Source organism: Aulonocara stuartgranti (genome assembly GCF_965226115.1).
Source record: "Aulonocara stuartgranti genome assembly, chromosome: 20".
Taxonomy (NCBI): domain Eukaryota; kingdom Metazoa; phylum Chordata; class Actinopteri; order Cichliformes; family Cichlidae; genus Aulonocara; species Aulonocara stuartgranti.
The window spans coordinates 32,590,001-32,610,481 of record NC_138956.1 but is presented as its reverse complement, the minus strand read 5'-3'; the positions used below and the strand labels follow the sequence as shown (position 1 = coordinate 32,610,481).

Below are 20,481 nucleotides of genomic sequence, written 5' to 3'. Positions count from 1 at the left end.
GGCCCCGGTATTGGTAGGTGTATTGGTACATATATTGTATATTACCAAGGTATATGTACCAAAATACCTATATTGCATATAGGTATATTGGTACATCTTTAAGAGAGAAATCAAATACCCAAGTAGTATCACTGCTAAATATGAAATATATAAAATACAGAGAGATTTTATAATGTCTGAAATGAAAAGTTTTATTATTTTAACATTAAGTGTAACGAAATCAACTACAGTACAACGTGAGTAGTAATTAACCTGGAATTTTCTGACACTTTCTCTGAGAATGGAAACAAAATAGTATCAGTCAAGACCCAGTAAACTAAATATTTGGACAACTGTATGCTACAGTTCATATACATCACTAATTCAAGGGTAATATTGCTGAATTCTACCTTATAGTTTAGTCTGTTTCTAGTGTTGAGCCAGCAGCACTAGAATTTTAATCAACCTGATATGACATATTTTAATGCCCTACAACGCCCAAGTACTGACACATTGTTGTGATACTGATTTCACAATAAGTGGGTGAGGTATTTGCATTTCTTCATAACCTGTAACAGCAATAAACCATTTATCATATAAAACTTCCAGACTTCACGGTTTAAGTATAATTAATGTCGCTAATACAAAAACAGCAAAGGTACATGGTAGTCAATGACTGTTTTACTGCAAATTTATTTATATATTTTTATAATCATCAGTCTAATTCATGTGGAAATTCAGGGACCTGAAACACACCTTTTTAATAATCTTGGGCTACATTCTTAGTCATCATCATTATTATTAAAACAATCCTCTTGATTGGCTCTCTTATGACGCTCCATATATATGTATAGTCGACTAACATGACTAGGTCTGAGTCAGGAATGCCGCAAAGGAGATATGTCCACTTAGAGGTAAATAAAAGTTAAATACCTGATACTCTCCATCAGTTTATAGAAGTGAAGAGGGCCTTAGATAGAAGGTAAAATGTCTGAAGTTTGTTTACATTTATTTCCACTACCTAAGACAATACCATAAGTCCTTTTATTTTCATTGATCGTGATCATCATCATTAGCTGCCTTCTGAAAAGCTTTGTTGGATTTAATGTCAATATTTTGTATAACTAATGTATACAAAATTGTGTAACTACTATATGAAAAGTTGATCTGATAAAGCAATCAGCAAACATAATTAAAACTGTTATTTCAATGGTCTTGTAGATTCTTCCAAACTCTAGTATTTCAAATAAATAACAGACCACTTTGGTCAGTATTGCATGAGTCATTCTGCAGTCTGACATGTTATGCCCTACCCTCTTCACAAACAGGCCCACATGATCGAAGAACTTTGGCCAACAATTAAGCCACAAAGCTGCTATCTCAGAGGCATCATTCTAACTTCCACAGAACTACCACAGTAAAATTCAGGTCACTGACACGCATGGTAAATTCGCCTGCAATGAATATTTTTCTTCTGGTTGGCATATTTTTTGTATCTTCTTCTTGTGCATTTAACAGCTGTGCAAATGATTATCAACAAGGCCAGAAAAGAACTCCAACGCAGTAATATGTACCACAGTGGCAGTCCCGTCAATGATCTAGAAAAGAAAAGGGGAGTAGGGCAGGTTTTCAGACCGCATCTTATGGTGAAATTTCAACAAATTTAAATTCTCTTTTCAGCCTTTAGTGATTCTTCCATAGAGTAAAAAGTAGCATATTGACTAACCTGATGAAAAAAAAGCCTTGAGTGGTTTCATTCAGTTGTAAAGATTGATTTCTTGTGTTATCACTGATGTTCATAATAACTAGGCAGGAGGTCAGAGTTGGTGTTGTGACTGTGGTTGTGCTCATTCTGTCTGCACAGTCATAAATTGGTTGACCTGGTAATGAAAAAGAAAAGATTACAATGATAATGCTTTATAGACCTTGAGGATGAAGCTTTTACAGCATTGTAAAAACAAGAGAGAAGAAAACAGACGTTGTTGTTTAGAATATTTCATGGTAACTTTAAACTCTGTCTTTTATGTTTATTGTGTTTTTATGCTTAGAATATAATACTAATGACCTGATTTTTGTTAATAAAAAAATAGAATGACCCTAAGGAAAATTTGTACATAAAGGGTTTGTACATACGGTCATATCTGTTATAACCTCTAGGAGTCACTGAAGTCAAAACTTACACACGATGTCTTTAATCCTTTCTTCCAAGCAATAGTTTATTATACTACACACACGCAGACATGCACGCATGCATGCACAAGTTGCATAAAAACAATTATTAAATGCCATTTTAATTTCATCATAAATTTTTGGCTTTAAAGTGTCACAAATGCACAAATAGTCTATTTTTTGCCACTAATATATGAGGCTATGAATATTGTAATCTTTTTCATGGGACATTTATGAATGGTGTAAATCATCTATGCTACGCTAACTACGCTATTAAACTTAAACTAAATATTTTACGTTTAAATTAATGTCTTAATGTTGAAAAAATCTCATTCTAAATTAAAAAACAAACTAACTAAATAAATTATCACTATGGGAACAGAACCACGTCCATGCTCAAACATTACAACAGAACACTTGCCATGTTTTAAAATGAAATATAGTAATTGACTTGTTGTTTTAGTCATTGTATATTGTCAGTAAATATAAATAGTTGTTATAAAAATGCTGCATGTTTTTTTTTGTTTTGTTTGTTTTTTTACATTTTTTACATTTGTTCTAAAAGCATTTTATTAATCAGTAAATCACTGTAAAGACAGTTCTCACATTTATATTTGCACAATGGAATATCACATTTGTTCTTACCCTGAATATTAACAACATAGATACAGCTGCTGTTTGCAGGCATCAGAACCTGCACAGAGATGAGCTCACTCTTCTCACTGCTTATGTCATTACTGCCAATACAGAAATAACTACAGTCCTTTTGAACTGCGCCACAGTGAAGATACAAGTCTGAAGACTTATGGAGCAGGAAGTCCTTTCTGTCAATGTGCTGATACCAGGCATAACGAACACCAGTGCCCTTTGCACAACCACAGCGTAAGGTAACTGACTTCCCCCAACATGTTGGCCTGTCCACCAGAGAGCTCAGGGGCCAAAGTCGGGGCTTGGACACTGGAACTGACACAAAAAAAGAAATGTCAGTCCAGTCAGCTTAACACCAAACAGAGGCTGTGATGCAGCATATTTCACTGTTATTGTAAAATAATGTTTATTTTCTAAGTTGCATAACGTCTTTTATTCTTACCTTCAGTGATAATCACTTTGACTTGGGTCATGATGTCAGCATATATCTTATCAATCCCAACCCAGTACGCTCCAGCGTCATCAAATCGGAGATTTGTGACTTTCACAAACAGCCCCCTTCTGTTTAAATCTATCACTTGGGACCTGTGTGTGTTTCGACTGTTTTCTGAGTCTGCCACAATCTCACAATTGCTTCTGGAGGGCCCTCTGCACCAATACTTTTTGCTGTACAGAAAATGATTTATGCCATACTTGCATTTAAGGATAAATTCACCTCCAACATGGGCTGTGATCTCTTTATCACATTCAAGCTGAAGACTTGCTGAAATACAAGGCAGACAGAAAGAAAATCCTTGTAGTCTGGTAAATCATAAAAATGTTATTCAGTTTTTAATTCGAATTAATATGAGTTTGCAGTTTACCTTCAAATTTTGATTGTCAGATAGCACAAATGCTAGAATAATTGTCACTAAAAGCCCGAGAAAAAAACACAAGCAAAAAAACCACCTCATGAGTACTTGAGAGATGGGGGTAGGTGTTGTCAAACATCCTGTGTGCATTTACAACACTTTTCTTTCATTTAACAGTATGTAAAGTAAATATATATATATATATATGTTTCTATTCCACCTTTCACGAAAAATGTTTCCCAAAAAATAGTTAACGTGTTAATTGAATTTAAGGTTTAAAGAAAAAAACATGTTAATTTAAACATGTTTTTCTTCGTAAATAAATATTTCAATAAGGAGTACATTCAAGAATTTTTATAGGCTTGTATGTTTTAATTATAATTTTAAATCTTAAAGAATTTCAGGATATGAAAGTGAAGAGGCATTTATTTTTCACATAACAAAAAAATTATGACGGATTTATATATGAAATAGTAAGTTTACTGTGACTGAAAAATATTGATATGAAATCAGAGTTTTTATCTATGATGCTAGAATAAGCTGTGATTTTACAGTTTAAAGTCACAAAGAACGGAAGTGGAAAAAATTACAAAAATAGAGCCTGGGAGAGAGAGAATAAACAATGATGATTAAGGTGCTGAAAGGATTTAGCTTAGTAAGTTCTTTCATAGAAGGTTTAAATTATAGCTCACTCACCTTGAAAAAGCAAAACGAGGTAAAATATCTTCATACTGATGTCAGGTTTGGAATCAACTCGACAATCAGGAAACTGTAGAGGTGGACTGTGGTGATCTTAGCTTCCTGTAGGTGCGTTGTGGGTTACATAAATGCTTTTGCGTCTATGCTAGGCCTTGAACACGAGTGTAACATGCAGCAATACTAACTAGTGACACAGAAGTGAAAGAGTGGGAACCCTCCCCACATAAGAGCTGCACTTCACTTTACCTGGTAAGAAATTCCCATTTCTTTAATCTAGTTAATCATAGTTTATCGGACACTGCTGTTGATTATTACGAGCAGCATGAAATACATTTGCACAGCAGATGCTTGATTCTTTATGACTGGAAAAAACATGGCAAAAATCTTCCTTTAACCTTTTGTTATTCGCTAGTCTGTCTTGGATGCTTTGATATTATCCAGTTATATTTTCCCGATATATACTGTAAACCGGTGACTAATGTAACATTCAGTTGAGTGTCAGAATGTCTCCGTTAGTTTATTACAAAGCCACTAGATGTCACTATTCGACTGATGTGGCGCTCAGCACCTGCTAAATGTAGCAATGTCCTGTCAGAACTTCTTCGTGATGCCACCCCGGACAAAAGCATTAGTTGAAGGTTGACTGACAAAAGAGGCAACATCCACGCCCGGGAGCACTTTGGTAAGTAATGCATTTTTTCATTTGTATTTTTTAAGCCACACTCTTTTCAACGCTGAGCTTTTATGTATATTTAAGAAAGGGAAGTCTTTAACGGGTGAGTTATTGCCCGTGGTTCCTGAAAACATAGCTCCTCCCACTACTCTTTTTATGCACACATTGTGAATTTAAAAGTATTGTTGCTTAACCACTAAACAAATTGCATGAATTTGTGCTAGCTGAGATTCACAAGATTTTTTTTATCATCCTGTCTCACTTCAATTACAAAAATGTCTGCTGTACAGTAAGGTAGGTACATGAAGACTTCCCAAAGCTCTGAGTGGATTACTGCTGAGCAACTAAGGGTGATTATCTTTGACACTTGCGCTCCCTCTTTCTTCTGTCTTAGGCTCTATCCCTACATGCGTTTCTCCTCCACTTGGCTTGTGTATTTAAAATATTGTACAACTGACTAGACTGCTTTTGATTAAGATCACCTGTTTTGACTGTTTATGTGCATAAATATATGTTTGTTTTCCCCTACCATCCCCTTTGCTACATATTTATGCAATAGAACACCCGGGTGACTTTAGGACCCTGTGAGAGAAACCCACAGGGGGCGCGGCAATATTTTTAATCTGACCACAGAACCTGTTAGCTTCCTCTTACATTCTGTAAGACAGTTTAGAAGTTCCCTTACACCAGTTCCTTCATGTGAGAGCTACAATACAGAAGTGCTCTGTAGCGGAGCAACGTAACAGCCTCAGTCCTGTCCCCAAGCTTAGCAAGCCTATCCATGACCTGTGGACAAGGACCTTTGTGCCATGAAATGCCTATGAAAACTGCCCTATCCCACACAGTGAAGATCCAGCTATGGACCAGCAGGTCAGGATTCTGAGAAGCTTCCTGGATGACCTGGAAAGACAGGAGGCTGCGGCTGAGGAGACACCTAACGGCATTGCTGGGGAGTTTGTGGTGAGTTAACAGTAATGTTCCTCTTGTTTAAGTACAGCTAAAAATTCTCAACCCAGAAGACATGCTGTATTTCTCGATGGGTTTTCACATTCACACGCTAAAAAAAGGTGTATTTTTATATTGACAGTAAGCACGGCGAAACTGAAAGTTCTTAGTCTTCCCGATTTTTAGGTTTTTTACAAAAGACATCACACTGAGGGAAGTACCACACTGGTATTTTTCGGAGGGTTCCAACGCCATTTTCATTCTTCCTCTTTGTATTGATGCTTGTCACTAAAGGCACAACAAGGAAGAAGTGTAAGCAAAAGTCCTGTAACACGACTGACGACTAGCAGCAACAACAACCACACACACACACACACACACACACACACACACACACACAGAGAGAGAAACACACTCACGCAAACATACTAAATTGTGCCTGAGAAGTGTTAACCCCAGGGTGACATCATCTGTGGGCTGCTGCCATGGTGATGAGTGACATGGCGGTGCCTGAAGACAGCACTGTGTGCTTCACATGCTGCCCCTCTGCTGTCATACTGCTGCCACCCCAACCACTCCAGAGGAAAGAGTCCATTGCATCACTTCCTCTGAGGACAAAAAGCACTTTGTAGTGTTAGAGAAGTGCAGATGTATTTCAAGTCCTTTAGCAGACTCTTTTAGATCTGCCTCAACTGGCCTCAGAACAAACATGAGTTTAACTTGAGAGTCCGAGCTTCCGCTTAGGTGATTTAGAATCGAGGTCCTCTCAGTTTGTCAGCCATCATGTCAGTTTGAGCTCGAATGAGTCACAGATTCTTCGTCTGAGGCTGAATCACATAAAAACTGACCACATGTGACAATGTGCCATTGGTCACATGTAATTTGCTGGTTACATGCCCACTTTTTATTCACTCTCCTCTATCAGTTGCTAATGACCTTAAAGCATCTGCACTATGAAAAAAGAGCTTTTCCAGTAAATGCACAGGAAACACTACCATGAAACTCATATTACCCATCTGCTGTTTTGGCTAATTAAATATAATTTAGACGCATTTACATGATACCCGTAGCTTGGAGGTTGTTTCAGTATGACACATCAGCAAAACATGACAAAAATAGCTCTTTGGCATTTAGATAGCGTCTAGGAACTATGATGAAAAGTCTTTATGAATGCAACGCATTTACATTTCTTTTTGTGTTTTTCAGAGGTTGAAAAGTCAGTCAACAAAGTACCGAATGGACAAGACGTATCCTAGCAAAACAGCAGAAAAGCAGGAAAACATCAAGAAGAACCGATACAAGGACATTCTGCCCTGTAAGCTTGTTTAAATGTATAAAAATACAACAGTTTTACAGTTTTCTGCATTAACACTGTAAAGGAATACTTCTAGATTACCTATAGTGTTGTGCCAGTGACCAAAAAAACCCATATAAACAGTATGTAATGCTCCATCAACATATCTACTTAAGTTTCTTATATTTATTTAAATTAGACAAGGTAGACTAGATCCTAGGAAAAGCTTACAAACATTAACATATTTTATTATATTTTCATCTTTATTTTATTCTAATTCTGTTCATTTCTTTTGCCACAAGGTGAGAACGTAAAGCACACTCTGAATCTTTTTAGGTTTTCCAACATTCATAACTACATATTTTTCTTTTTGTAGTTGACCACACCAGAGTAAAGCTTACTCTTGTCACATCAAAAAATGACACAGACTACATCAACGCCAGTTTCCTCAAGGTAAAGAACAAGGTCCCTTTTAGCTTATATCCACTGACGGCTCAGCTTCTACACATTTAATTGACAAACAACGTAAGTGCACTATTTAGGCTGCTTTAGCCTGGCCACAGTGGATTGGCCACTTTACAAACCAACTGTACCCCAGCTTCTCTTTTTTATGCTGTTCGAAGCTTTTTAACATTATCTGTGGTTGCACTGATCTCTGCTACATTCTGAGCCAGAGTCTTGCTGCTGCTCTCTCTGCCAATATCTGTGAGTGGAAGGCTAGGGAGGTATATGCTGCCAAATAGTTACTGCATTAGAGATAACAGGTTTCTTTTGGCCACGGGGGTCCCGACTGAAATATGGTTTGTGCAAATGTAACTACTGTGTTTTGTGTGCAGGGAGTATCAAACTCCAGGGCTTACATTGCTACTCAGGGTCCTCTGCCCCACACAGTAGTGGACTTCTTGAGGATGCTTTGGGAATACAAGACAGAGGTAAGGTCTACACCACAAGGTGCATTTAAGATAGCACAACTCGCTTTATTTCTTCAATTGAAAATTAAATTAAGATTAAAAGAGCTGTGACTTTGGCCACAGTAGCTGAAATACAGATCCCCATCCCAGTTCACATATCTTTTAAAAATGTTTTATTTATTTATTTTTAGATCTATGATTTTTTTTTTTTACACATCTTCATGATTCTAGGTTGTCGTGATGGCCTGTCGAGAGTTTGAGATGGGAAAGGTAAACTTCTCTCTGCTTTCCACTTTTTTTCTCACCATACAGAATTTTCTCTATATTTGTATGTTTATACACCAGCCTGGTGTCAGTTTGTTAACTATTATCGTTTGGTGTATTGTTTAAATTGAAAGTACTTTTGTTACACTTGTATGATTGATTTTTTTTTTTGTTTAGAAAAAGTGTGAGGTTTACTGGCCACAGAAACACGAGGAGCCGTTCGTTTGTGAGCCTTTTAAAGTTTACTGTGTGAGTACTTTTTGTTCTCTATTCATATTTTCAAGATGAATAGGTTAATGGATCTGATGCAAAAACTTATACTGAATATATACTATAGTATTTGCTATACTGAATATATTTAACTACTTTACAAAACAAAAACTGGCTGCTCAACATTGGATTTTCTCTAATCCACACAGGGTCAACATTATTCATACGGTCTCAAATACATACAACTAATATTTGGTTAAATGTCCCTTAGCAAGTCGCGCCTCACCCAGATTTGCTTTGCTTTTTGTAGCTTGGCATAACTCTGGTTGGATATTTGACCACTCTTCTTGACAGTAGAGTTGATTTAAATTGGTTGGTTTCTTAGCATAGCTTATAACCACACTCCACAAATTAGATATCATTAAATTTAAAAAACCTCAGCTTTTGTCATTGTGGCCAAATGGCTTAACCTTTGTCTTGTCTGACCATAAAACTTCTAAGCCAAAGGCCTTTGGCTTGTTTATTTGGGCACCTGTAAATTTCACTTGAGATTTAAGGGGTCAATTTTAGAGCAGGGCTTTTTTCTTGGTGAGCAGCCTCTCAGTCCATGGCGACGTAAAACTCGGTTCGTTACAATTTTTAAAAAGACTTTCCCATTTTGTGTAAATCTACAGGTCTCCATAGATTTTCACTGTACCTTCGCATTGTTCTGAGCATTGTTCAATCCAACCAGTGCTGTCAATCCAATTCTTTTTATGCTAAAGGATTTTTTGACTTTTTATGTATAAATTTGAGCCTGTGGAGATTAGTGAAAATCCCAAATAAGCCCCAAATTACCGTTCACACCCATGATGAATCTCTGTAAACTGACCAGTACTGTATGCCATGCACATACACTATACCTAATTATACTTTTTTTAAGTCTTACATTGTTTTACCATAATTTTGTAAGCAGCAAGATCAAGAATTTAGGTTAAAGAAAAACTTTTTGTGCAGGACTCTGAAGAAAGCAAAGGAGACTATCTGACCAGGACCCTAAGGTTGACCTATCACAATGTAAGCACTGTTTATAGCCTGCCTAACTTTTGTGGTTGTATTTGACTGTTGGGTTTGAACCCCAAAATATAACTATGAAGTTTAATGTGCTCTAAAAAGACGCTTGCATTCTAAATGTGTACAATACTTTGAATTTTTTTCAGAGTTCCCGAACCTTGAAACAGTTGCACTATGTCAACTGGCCAGATCACGGAGTACCGGACTCCATCCCTCCCATTCTGGACATGTTGCATGAGATGCGCTCTTATCAAGCCCATGATGACGTCCCTATTTGCATCCACTGCAGGTCAGGCATTTGAATAGAACTTGAACTTACTGCATGGCTGGAGTTAGGTGTTAAGGCAAAATATACATCCTGTTAACATATGAGTGAAGTGGATTGTCTTGCTCAAAAATGAGCTGCAAAGCTGATCTTTATTTTTTAATAGGTAATGCTTATATTGTTGGAAGCTCTGTTCATCATTCTTAAGAAAAATGTTCTTGATGCTGTTTAGCGAAACCAGAAATGAATCAGAATGTACACAGCTCAACCTTTAAAGTAAAAGGTGCACCGGTCCAACTGAAAGGAGGCTTTTGACACTGTTGGTTTCACATGCTTAAATTTCACATCCTGTCACTCAGGACAACTTGAATCACCAGCTTGGGGTCAATTTTTGTAGCGATTGATTTTCTAAATATAATGTAAATTAGATTGCGTTGCTTTTTAATGCAAAGAAATCAGAATATGGTGTTGGTCTTCTCTCAAGTATTTCAAAGTATTTCTTTTAACTGGATTCAAGAAATAATTCAATTGATTTCAACTAAAAATGAAACTACACGTGAAAAAATATTTCAGGTAAATGAAAACGTGACTCTTTTATTCTTGTACGTTGTTTTTGTTTTAAATAGTTTGAAAGTTCGCGTGCGAATTTTTTTTTTTAAAGTAAAGCATGAAGCCATTATAGAAATTGAGGTTGTTGTCACTCTTTTATTCTTTACTTATATTTCTGAACATCGCTTTGTTATCTGATCAGTACACGCACGAGCAGAAACTACCACACTGTATGAAATGCCATCGCTCCTTTCTAACATGTTAAAGAAAAAAAGCAGATCAAAGGAGAACTGTGCTTTTGGTTGTGATCGAGTTTGTACTGCTTGTGGGCAACGTGTACAGGTCCCCAGCAATATGGCTTCGAGGTTAGACGCTATTCTTTTAACAGGAAATGTTTGTAGGTGGTTGGCCAAAACCCCACTGGGTTGTAAAGTATATATGTATACATTTCCCCCTAAAATTTTCCAGCACTTACACTATGGCTAAAGCAAGAGCTTGTGACTTAGATAAGTCCAAATAGAAAACCTTGGGGCATGTGGGATTGCACCTGTGTGAGCTTGTCAGTTGTGTAGAAAGTTTGTATCATTTTGTTTCCAGTTCTGCATCATACTTTCCCTCTGAGGAAACACAAACAAGTATAGATTTGTCACATACTGTTACTTTGTCACATACTGATTGTTTTTTTTTTTTTTACATAAATACATATTATATTTTTTATATGCTTATGCTTAACTAAACTGTTCAGAAACTATTAACATGTGAAACCATGACACTCCTCATGATGAGTCAGCCATGTACTGTTGAGTTTGTAGCAGATATAACCTAACCTACATATCACGAAGCCACCCCACATCTGTGACAGGTCACCACAACATGGTTGCTAAAACTATCATTAAAGTTTTATTTTTTTATTGCGCCAGTTTTCATTGGTTTTCTTGTCCTGAGAAAGAGTTTTGTACTTAATTCAGCTGACGAGGGGAGTCGTAAGCTGTGAATAGTTACAGACATTGCTGCAGTGGTTGTGGTTTAGCCATTAGATGTACCATCGTACCTAATGCCTTCTTCAGCTATGCTACATATATGTAGGGCAAGTATAGCATAGTTGAAGAAGCATATGGGCAGTTATACTGCAAATGTCTGAAAAATGTGACATTTTTCTGTTGTGTATTTGCAGTGCTGGCTGTGGTAGAACAGGAGCCTTGTGTGTCATTGATTATACCTGGAACCTCCTAAAGAAACAGGTTAGCTATTCTTCTCTGCCTTGCTGTACATTTTGTACGTCAGATGCGTTTAACTGTAAAATTGCCAACCTTTCCATTACTTTTGTGTGCTCGTTTATAGATGATCACTTCAGATTTCAGCATCTACAATTTAGTTCAAAGCATGAGAACCCAGAGGCCATCTTTAGTTCAAACCAAGGTACCTGATGTTTTTTTAATATAATGCAAACCATCACATCTAACAAGTCTTCCAATCAACAGAAACAAATTTCAAGCAATTTATATAACAGTAATGCCAGTTAATGTCAGTTTTGTTTCGTGAATCGTGCCCCAAAGTTATGCTACCTAACAGAACAAATTCTTGTTGTTTAATCTCAGGAACAATATGACCTTGTCTACAGAACCATCAAGTTACTATTTCAGAGATATTTGCAGTCTGTAGATGAACAGACTTTCCAAAACGAGGTAAGTAACCAGAGATTTATTATTGTTAGTGAGCTTAGACAGAGACTAGCTAGAAGCAGAGACGACATGGTTTTGGTTGTGTGCTTCATCAACGCATACCGAAACGCACAGCCATCTGAATCTGTAAAACAGAAACAGTAGATGTGGCAGGCTTTCTTGTGGTTTCAGCAACATTAAAATAGAATCTAGTCACATGATCAAAGCGGAAAATCATCAAACTGGCAGATTTGAAAATTAACTAAGAAGGCAGTGACACCTCTGTGCTCTGTTGAAACTGCTGCTGTACACTTCTTTTATTTACTGTTAAGCAAAATATTAAACGGAGCTGAGAACATTCGTATTTTACAAGCATACTGAATTTACATGCAAATTATAATCAATAATCTATTCTTGATGCAACTCATACTCCTCTTAAAGGTCTCTGAGATCTTAATCCCAGGTGAGGAGTCTGGTTTTCTGCCACAATTTCAGCATCTGCTTGACGAGGAACGGGCCTTCCTACCACAGTACAACAGTCCTTTGGCTTCTTCAGAAAACCTACTTTTCTTGAACGCCAAGGACATGCACAAAGACCAGCAACAATGGCCTCTGTTCCAGACCTCTCCTGAGTCAGTTCCCCAGGACCTGAATGAAGTACCCTGGATGGTGCATGCAAATCAGAGAATTCCTTCAGCAGAAGAAGAATTGGTTGCAGAGAGTGATAGTGCACCGTCACTGATCCGTCAGCCCTCACCAGATCTAGCAGCAGCCATTTGTTCAATGGTGGAGGACCCCTACTTTGACACTGGTTTGAGTTCTCCGTCATCAGATGGGGGACACACGGGTGCTGCTGAGGAGACCACAGAATGGACATTTAGCCCTCTTTTCAGTGCACCCTCATTATTTTTGAATGACCACACTCTGGAGGCCAACTCACCTGCTTCAGGTCAGTGCTAGTGCCTGTGCATGTGTTAGTTTCAAGATGAGCAACAAATAGCAGCTGATTTTTCTGTTTTTGCAGACACCGGTGAAGTCTGTACTTCTGGAGAAGACCCTCCTCCACTACCTGAACGAACCCCAGAATCCTACATGCTGGCTGTGGATACAGGTTAGGGCCCATAGTGAACATACATCTGGAATATGAGCTGTTAGCTTAAGGGATGCTTACTTAAATGATGCAACATGTTGCAATTTTGTCTTTCAGAGGTATCTGACCCTTTTGAAAGGTTATTAGTTATTCCACACGATGCTGCTGCTGATGCACTTACAGAAATTAGTGGTAAGAACACGTAACTGGAAAATAAAATGAGACTATTAAGTATGTAGATGTCTGCAACATATTACACACAGTTTCCAATGCATCAACCGTTTACTGAGCACTTGCAATAAGATCTTATTTGATCAAAATCCTTCATATTGCAATCATGTTATTCAGCAAGTGCACTATTATTGATACACTATGATACTTTTCCTTACTTCCAGGCAGTCCCCCCTCACCTGCACCCCCACTTCCAGAAAGAACCCCAGAATCTTTTGAGCTGGCTATTGATCAGGGTAACTTTATAATTTCAGAAATCTCAATGATGAAACAGTAATTTTAAAAAATGAAAAAGCTTTTTCAGGTATTTCAGTTTTCATAAAAAGACAATTGATTAATGAAATTGCTTATTTTGGCTTTTCAGCTCCCGTGGAGCAGAAATTAGAGGTCATACCAGCAGTCGCACCAGCGGTGAACCTGAATGTAATAGGAATGTCTTCAGAATGGTTTGGCAACTCAAATCTTGGAGCCACTACATTTCAGAATGAGAGGAAATCTTTTGAGAGGAGTAAGGTAAGAAAGAATTCTCTAGACAGAATTCCTGCGAAATGTGTCAGTAATGCTGAGAAATAGAAAAAGAAAGAATCAACAGTCCATTAAATATATAATCAATCTACCGGTTACTTAAGCAGCTTTCTTGTATTAGTCATCGTGATCTATAAACAAAACATGTTGCAGGAGGTTATCTCGCTTATCTCTAGTGTTGCGCTGCAGCAAATTAAGGAACTGGTCGTTCTAACCAAACCTGAGACTTATAGACATTGTCAAATTTTTATATTATTCGAAATACATGCAGAGCTTAAAATAAATAATAGCTCTTACTCTTGACTGCGGTTATTCTCAGTCACCAGACTGATAACTGGTTTTTGGGTTTCTCGCTCACGAGGCTTTGCAGCTTCAACAAACACAGTTGTAAAAGGTTGGGACACTGTGTAAAGTACAAATAAGAACAGAATGCAATGGTCTGCAAAACTCAGAATCGCATAATTTATTCACAGTAGAAAACAGAAAACAAATCAAGACAAACATTTGAAGAAAAAGACTGGCTCATTTTGAATTTGATTGCAGCAACATGTCTCAAAAATGTTGGGATGGGGTTGCATGCACCTTTCAGCCATGATGGTGCCTTTGCAGACGTGCAAACTGCCGATTACATAGGCAATAATGCACCCCTGTACCATCAGAGACACAGGCTTTTGAACCGAGTGCTGATAACAAGCGACGTGGTGCCACTTCTCTTTAGTTCAGAGGAAACGGCATCCATGCTCTCCAGAAAGAATTTCAAATTTACAGTTTTCCACATTGCCTTTTAAATGAGCTTTGGTTTAAAAGGATGGTGGCCTTTCTAGATCATGTGTGCATCTTATTCTTTGCATGATTGAGTTTTAACAAGTACTTGTGCATGGTGTGGTAAACTGTGTTCACAGACTGATTTTTGTGTTCCTAAGTCCATGCAGCGATTTCCGTGACAAAACCATTCATGTTTTCAATGCAGTGCCACCCGAGGGCATCCAATGTTGATTTTCAGCCTTGTCCCTTGCACGCTCTTGGTGATGAAATATTTATACAATTTTACACTGAGCAACATTATGAATGTGCTTGTAGATACAGTTGTTTGCAGATTGGCGAGCCTCTTGCCATCTTTCATTCTGCCTCTAAAAGATGCTCCTTTTTCCTCCAAGTCATGGTACTGACTGTTGCTAAGTGATCTTAGCAACAGTGATGACTTATTTGTACAATTGTCTACTGTGTTTTTTTTTAGTACCTCTTGTTTTTCCTGCCTTTTGTTGCTGGTTACCAGTTTATTTATACATGTTGCTACAATCAAATTCAAAATGAGCTAATAGTTTTTCCCAAAGTGGGACGGTTTCTCAGTTTAAACATTTAAAATGTTTTCTGTGTTCTGTTGCAAATAAAATATGACTTCATGAGATTTACTTAATCTTAATTTCTGTTTTCATTTACTGCTTTTCTGGAATCGGGTCTGGAATCAGTTTGTATGTGTTATTCATTTTACTCATTTACAGTAGTTATTAGTAATTATGTGCATCCCAGAACATGTGGGTGCAATGTCACACCCAGAAATGTCACAATGACACACGTCAAGGTTTGTGATAACTCACGTTGTTGATTCACTACCGTTTTCAAAACCATTTCCCTTACAAAACAATAGCAGTAACTGTTTAGATGTAGTAAGAATAAATGCCTTGCTGAGTATTATCCCTGTTGTGTTTGTACATGGTTAGTGGTTGCGTAGTTTCCCTTTCGCTTCCTTTTAGTTCTGCGAACAAACTTTTGCTTGCAAGGAGAGAAAGAGGAGTTAAAAAATATTTAAAAGGTCATTATAATTAACGTAGTCATTTAGCGACAGTTAATGTTAGATTTCATGATCTAAAATAAAACTGAAATTAATGTATACTGTTTTGGAAATATTTCTGAGATGTAGATATAGATAACCGTGGGTCACTTTTCTTTCTTGTAGAGTCTAAAAGTGAAAATGACCTTCACAGGTAAGATTTTATTTATTATTAACAGCGTAATAAACTATACCTATATAAAATTCTACAATGATAAAAAAAAATTAAATTTTACATTTTCATAAATTCTCACAATTAGCAGGATATTTCTACATGTGCATTGCGATGATTTATATAGCATTGCTTTTTTGTACTGTAGGACCAGTAAATGATCCTGACCTTTCTTCAAACTGTACTTACTCTCCGTCTGTGGAGCCGCTATCTCCCCCACAGCCTGCCAAAGGTACGATCTAGCTTTGATGTTTGCCTTCAAGTCTTGTTTTAGAGTAAAACACTTGCATGCAAAACAGTGAATGAGGTAACTGTTACCTAATAAGAAATGTAAAAGTTTACGGTTGGTTGTATTTGATTGTGCAGCCGAGCGCAGTCTGACACCTCCCCTTCCAGAGAGAACTCGACAATCCTTCATCCTCGCCACGGAAGAAAGTGAGTATACCATCACCTGCTTAATAGCAGCGATAGCTACAGCTGTGTATTTGAACAGCAGTACTCGATGTCTATGGGTTTTTTTTTATTTGTTTTTTTGTTTGTTTAGTTCATGAGCCAACCGCCATTTTCCCACAACCGTTAGAAATAGCGCACCCCTCAACAAGGGTGGGTATATCATCTGAGTGGGATGGCACTTCTCAGCCCAAGAATTTCCACGATGCTGTCATGAGCAGGAGCAAGGTAATGGTGTTAAAATAGCTCCAAGGCAATAGAACACGCTGTTCTAAATAAGACAGCAAACAAGCAAAACAGTGATTAAAATGATAAGTTCCATAAGACATTTAACATTTTTGTTTTTAAACACTTCCCCACAGAGTGTTCGACCTAAAAGTTCAAGACAAGGTAGGTTGTTCAGTTCAATGATTGATGATACCCCCCTCTTTAGATGTGAGATTAAGCGATTTTCCATTGAAAGGGTATAAATAGCAATATTTGATCATAATCATAAGCTTTTTGTGGTTTCTAGTGAGCAGTGGCTTTTGCATATACACAGAGCTCTTATTAAGACTGTTTCAAAGTTAGGAACAGAAACTATAGACTATAACAAGTTTGGATTTTAATCGGTTTAGTCCAGTGACCAAACTGTTTTACTTACTGTTACATAAAAAATACTGTTTGATGATTTTAAATGGTGTCAAAAGTTTGTTTGTTGCTTTGAAAATGTTGGCGTACACTGGGAGGCATGATATGATAAAACAAGTGATGAAAGCTTGACTTTTAAATTGCTACTTGTTTTATTCATGATTAATCTAAATGCTTCTTTATGTGCTGGGTGTAGTTTATCATTGTGTTTCCACTGCAGAGCCCCCAACTGTAGTTCAGCCGATCGCTCCACCTACTGTGTTTGTAGCTGAAGGAGGAAGTGGTGAGTTGGTTCAGGCATTAAACAAAATACACAGTAGCCTCTCTCACACACACTGTTATTAGAAGACCTGTGTACCAAGTGCTTTGCTATAAGACTTCACAACATAGGGATTATTCTTGATGTGAAAAGCAGATCGCGTTAGAGGTCGCGCTTGGTGAAATTTCAAACACAAATTATTTCATTTTCTTTCTGTTTCTGTGTTAATCAGCTCAAGCGGAACACTGTGATGTGAACCGCAGAGCCTCCCTGAACAACGAGAAATCAGAAAACAAATCAGACAAAAACAGCGAAAAGGCCATGAGTAGAACGAAGGTAAACGTAAACTATACAAGTACATAGTTGCACGTTTCAGGGATATTTGAAAGGATATCGGCTCTAATTTGTGTTTTTGTTTCCTTTGCCTAGAGTCTAAGATTTTTTAAACACAAACAAAGACGTAAGTATGCTAAGATAAAACTTTGATATGGTCCTGATATCAGAAAGCTTAAACTAATAGATCTGTAAATTCTCATATCCTTAGCAAAAACTGCCCCTCCAATGCCTCCTACTCAACCTGGAGCGTCATCTCAACCATGCAGTGTTTTTTCAGTGTTCAAGTTTGGTAGGCCTACATATACTGTAACCAATCATATGTATTTCAGTATCACATAATACATTATAACATCATTTTTATCACCCGCAGGATTTGGAAACCGTTTTGGAAAGCCGAAAGGCCCCAGGAAATATCCTGACACTTGGGTCTGACTTCTCTGGAAACATAAAAAGTAGAAGCGTTTTTTATGATGGTCACAGTGACACATTGCATTGCTAGAAGATTAGTCTCATTGCCTCAGGACTAAGTGGCGATCAAACAAGCACCAGCACTAGAGCACCCCCAACAGGAGAGTCTTGGTACCTGCTCTGAATATGTTACGTACGATTTATGAACAAAAATGGATTTTAATTAAAAAACAGTAGCTTTAAAAGAAAAACATGGACAGCCACTAAGATGAATGACTTGAAAGTTCAAACTCAGGAATGCTAGTCATTAGAATAACTTGTGTGCAGAAGTAAGCAGTGAGAAGTTTTAACACTTCTTGCATTAAAGCTCAAAGCAATGCTGTCAAATCTGGCATGCAAGAAATATATTTTGATATGTGCCTTTATGCTTTCAGCATAACATGAAACGGGTATGCTACTTTGTGTTCATTACTTGACTTTTTCTGTGAAATAGAGCTCAATACTCAATGTCTGTTTGCCATATTTGACATGACCACCTGCAGTTTTTAAATGTTTTAAAAACTACTAACACCACCTTAAAAGACATGTCCAGTTAATGGACCATTGAATATGCATATTTAATATGCATATGTTGCAACTGTAAAGCTTAACTATATTACATACACTGGTTACACACAAATTATTTATTAAAAAATATTGACAGTATGCATTCTAATTGTGTTTTTTCCCTCTTGTTTAACAAGACGAGATCACATTACAAACAACAGAAAACCATGTTTCTGGCACACAGAGCATCGCGACATGAAATGACAAAACCCTGATATGACAGGGCTGTGATGGGGTGGTTTTTTTTTCTACATCAATTTATTAAGTTAAGACCACGTGAAAGCCACATTTCTGACAAAAAAAGAAGTCATTTTTCTCCTAGTTTGGGATATGAAAGGCCTAATCTTCTAAAACGATGATGCTATTATTATTTGCTTTTGGATATCATGCAAATGTAAAAGGATCATGTGAGCAACTTTTTTTTTTTTTAAATAACAAAAACATGGTACACTCTCCCCATTTTACCATCCTACTCAACAAATAAACCTTGCAGGTTTAAATGAGGCTTACTACATACAGTACAAGGCACTAAGCTGTAGTCAGTGGTATAGCAAAGGCAGCAAAACACCATCACTTCCTTCACACAGGAACAAAATTTAGAAAACAGAATGAAGGTTTTTCAGAGACTCTGACGTACTCTAAAACGTGATCAAAGCTACGATGCTATATGCCTATTAGCCACAGCATTAAAGAGACGCAAAGAAATAACACAGACTGTGTTGGACTTTGAGGAAATAATTCTGGTATTCATGTGGATGGTACCACTCCAAAAAAAGCTGTATGGGCCTCCCTGAGCAGCACAAAAAGTGCTCAGGAGTGGCTGAACAGATTAAAATGTCCAAGGCATCGACTGGGCCTCAAAATTTCAGGTTCGAATATAATTGTGCATTTGTGAGATGCAATAGTCTGATCCCCAGAGACCACAGACACAGACCCTTTGGGATTGCTGACAGTGCTGTGCCAGGAGCTGCATACTATGAGGCAAGTAGTTCTAATGTTGTGACAGATAGCAGTATTTTTGGACCAACCCTGTGCAGGCGGGGGGCGGGGCTTACACTTTCTGACGCCACATAGGCTACGTTCACACTGCAGGCGAAAGCGCATCAAATCCGATTTTTCTGACCCTATGCGACCCATATCCGATCATGCTATGACAGTGCAAGTCCGATATTTTCAAATCCGATCTGGGTCACTTTCGTATGTGGTACTGAATCCGATACATATCCGATGTTTTAGAAAGCGACTGCTGTTTGAACGGTCATGTCGCATTAAATCCGTCTTTTACGTCACCAACACAAGACAGACGCCAATTCTCAGCGCCGGAGAAGCGCCCGATAAGACATCGCGAACGCTTCCTGGCCATCCCGTGTAGATGTCAGTGAAACTGTTGGGAAGACAACGTTGGGGAAACGTGAACATTTTATTTGTACTGTATAATCTGCAGATTCTGACAGAAATCTGCAGCTATCCTTTGAAGCACCGCTCCTCTCTAAAACAGCAATAAGGATCATTATTAGGTTATTTACATTATTATGTAAATAACAAAATAACTTAAAGCAAAAATTGGGAAACGTAAAGTCCGAAGTCTTTATATTAAGGGCCATCTGTCAAACAATACTGTTTGGTCTGGGTCTAAACAGAGCGCGTTGTGTGTGAAGTCTTCTTTTGCGCATGCGGGCCGCTTTGAGCGTTCACACTAGAGCGCGTTTGCTGTCGCATTTTATTTGTAGTGTGAACACGCAGACAAAAAAAAATCGGATTTGATCAAAAAA

General features: G+C 37.6%; 2 protein-coding genes across 3 annotated transcripts; one reads left to right on the top strand and one right to left on the bottom strand.

Moving 5' to 3' along the window:
• Positions 1-221: 221 nt before the first annotated feature.
• On the bottom strand, positions 222-4,415 carry LOC309697199 (uncharacterized protein). The gene is made up of 5 exons (XM_082518925.1): positions 4,344-4,415; positions 3,239-3,559; positions 2,794-3,111; positions 1,706-1,859; positions 222-1,577 (listed from the first exon to the last, which is right to left on the bottom strand). Exons 1-5 carry the CDS (start codon positions 4,375-4,377, stop codon positions 1,409-1,411), a joined length of 996 nt encoding a protein of 331 aa, XP_082375051.1. The 5' UTR covers positions 4,378-4,415; the 3' UTR covers positions 222-1,408.
• Positions 4,416-4,438: 23 nt separating this feature from the next.
• On the top strand, positions 4,439-18,808 carry ptpn22 (protein tyrosine phosphatase non-receptor type 22). 2 transcript variants are annotated; one of them, XM_082518920.1, is made up of 28 exons: positions 4,439-4,595; positions 4,942-5,028; positions 5,865-5,979; positions 7,171-7,279; positions 7,635-7,711; positions 8,095-8,190; positions 8,401-8,439; positions 8,611-8,682; positions 9,640-9,699; positions 9,843-9,985; positions 11,685-11,751; positions 11,852-11,929; positions 12,109-12,195; positions 12,613-13,120; positions 13,196-13,282; positions 13,379-13,453; positions 13,657-13,728; positions 13,857-14,005; positions 15,975-16,002; positions 16,169-16,252; positions 16,387-16,455; positions 16,565-16,698; positions 16,833-16,860; positions 17,297-17,383; positions 17,592-17,695; positions 17,789-17,819; positions 17,904-17,984; positions 18,066-18,808. In XM_082518920.1, the coding sequence occupies exons 3-28, from the start codon at positions 5,878-5,880 to the stop codon at positions 18,125-18,127; spliced, it is 2,529 nt and encodes an 842-aa protein (XP_082375046.1). In that variant the 5' UTR covers positions 4,439-4,595; positions 4,942-5,028; positions 5,865-5,877; the 3' UTR covers positions 18,128-18,808. The 2 variants fall into 2 exon arrangements, with proteins under 2 accessions (XP_082375046.1, XP_082375047.1); XM_082518921.1 differs by having other exon boundaries at positions 4,441-4,595; positions 17,321-17,383.
• Positions 18,809-20,481: the final 1,673 nt, after the last annotated feature.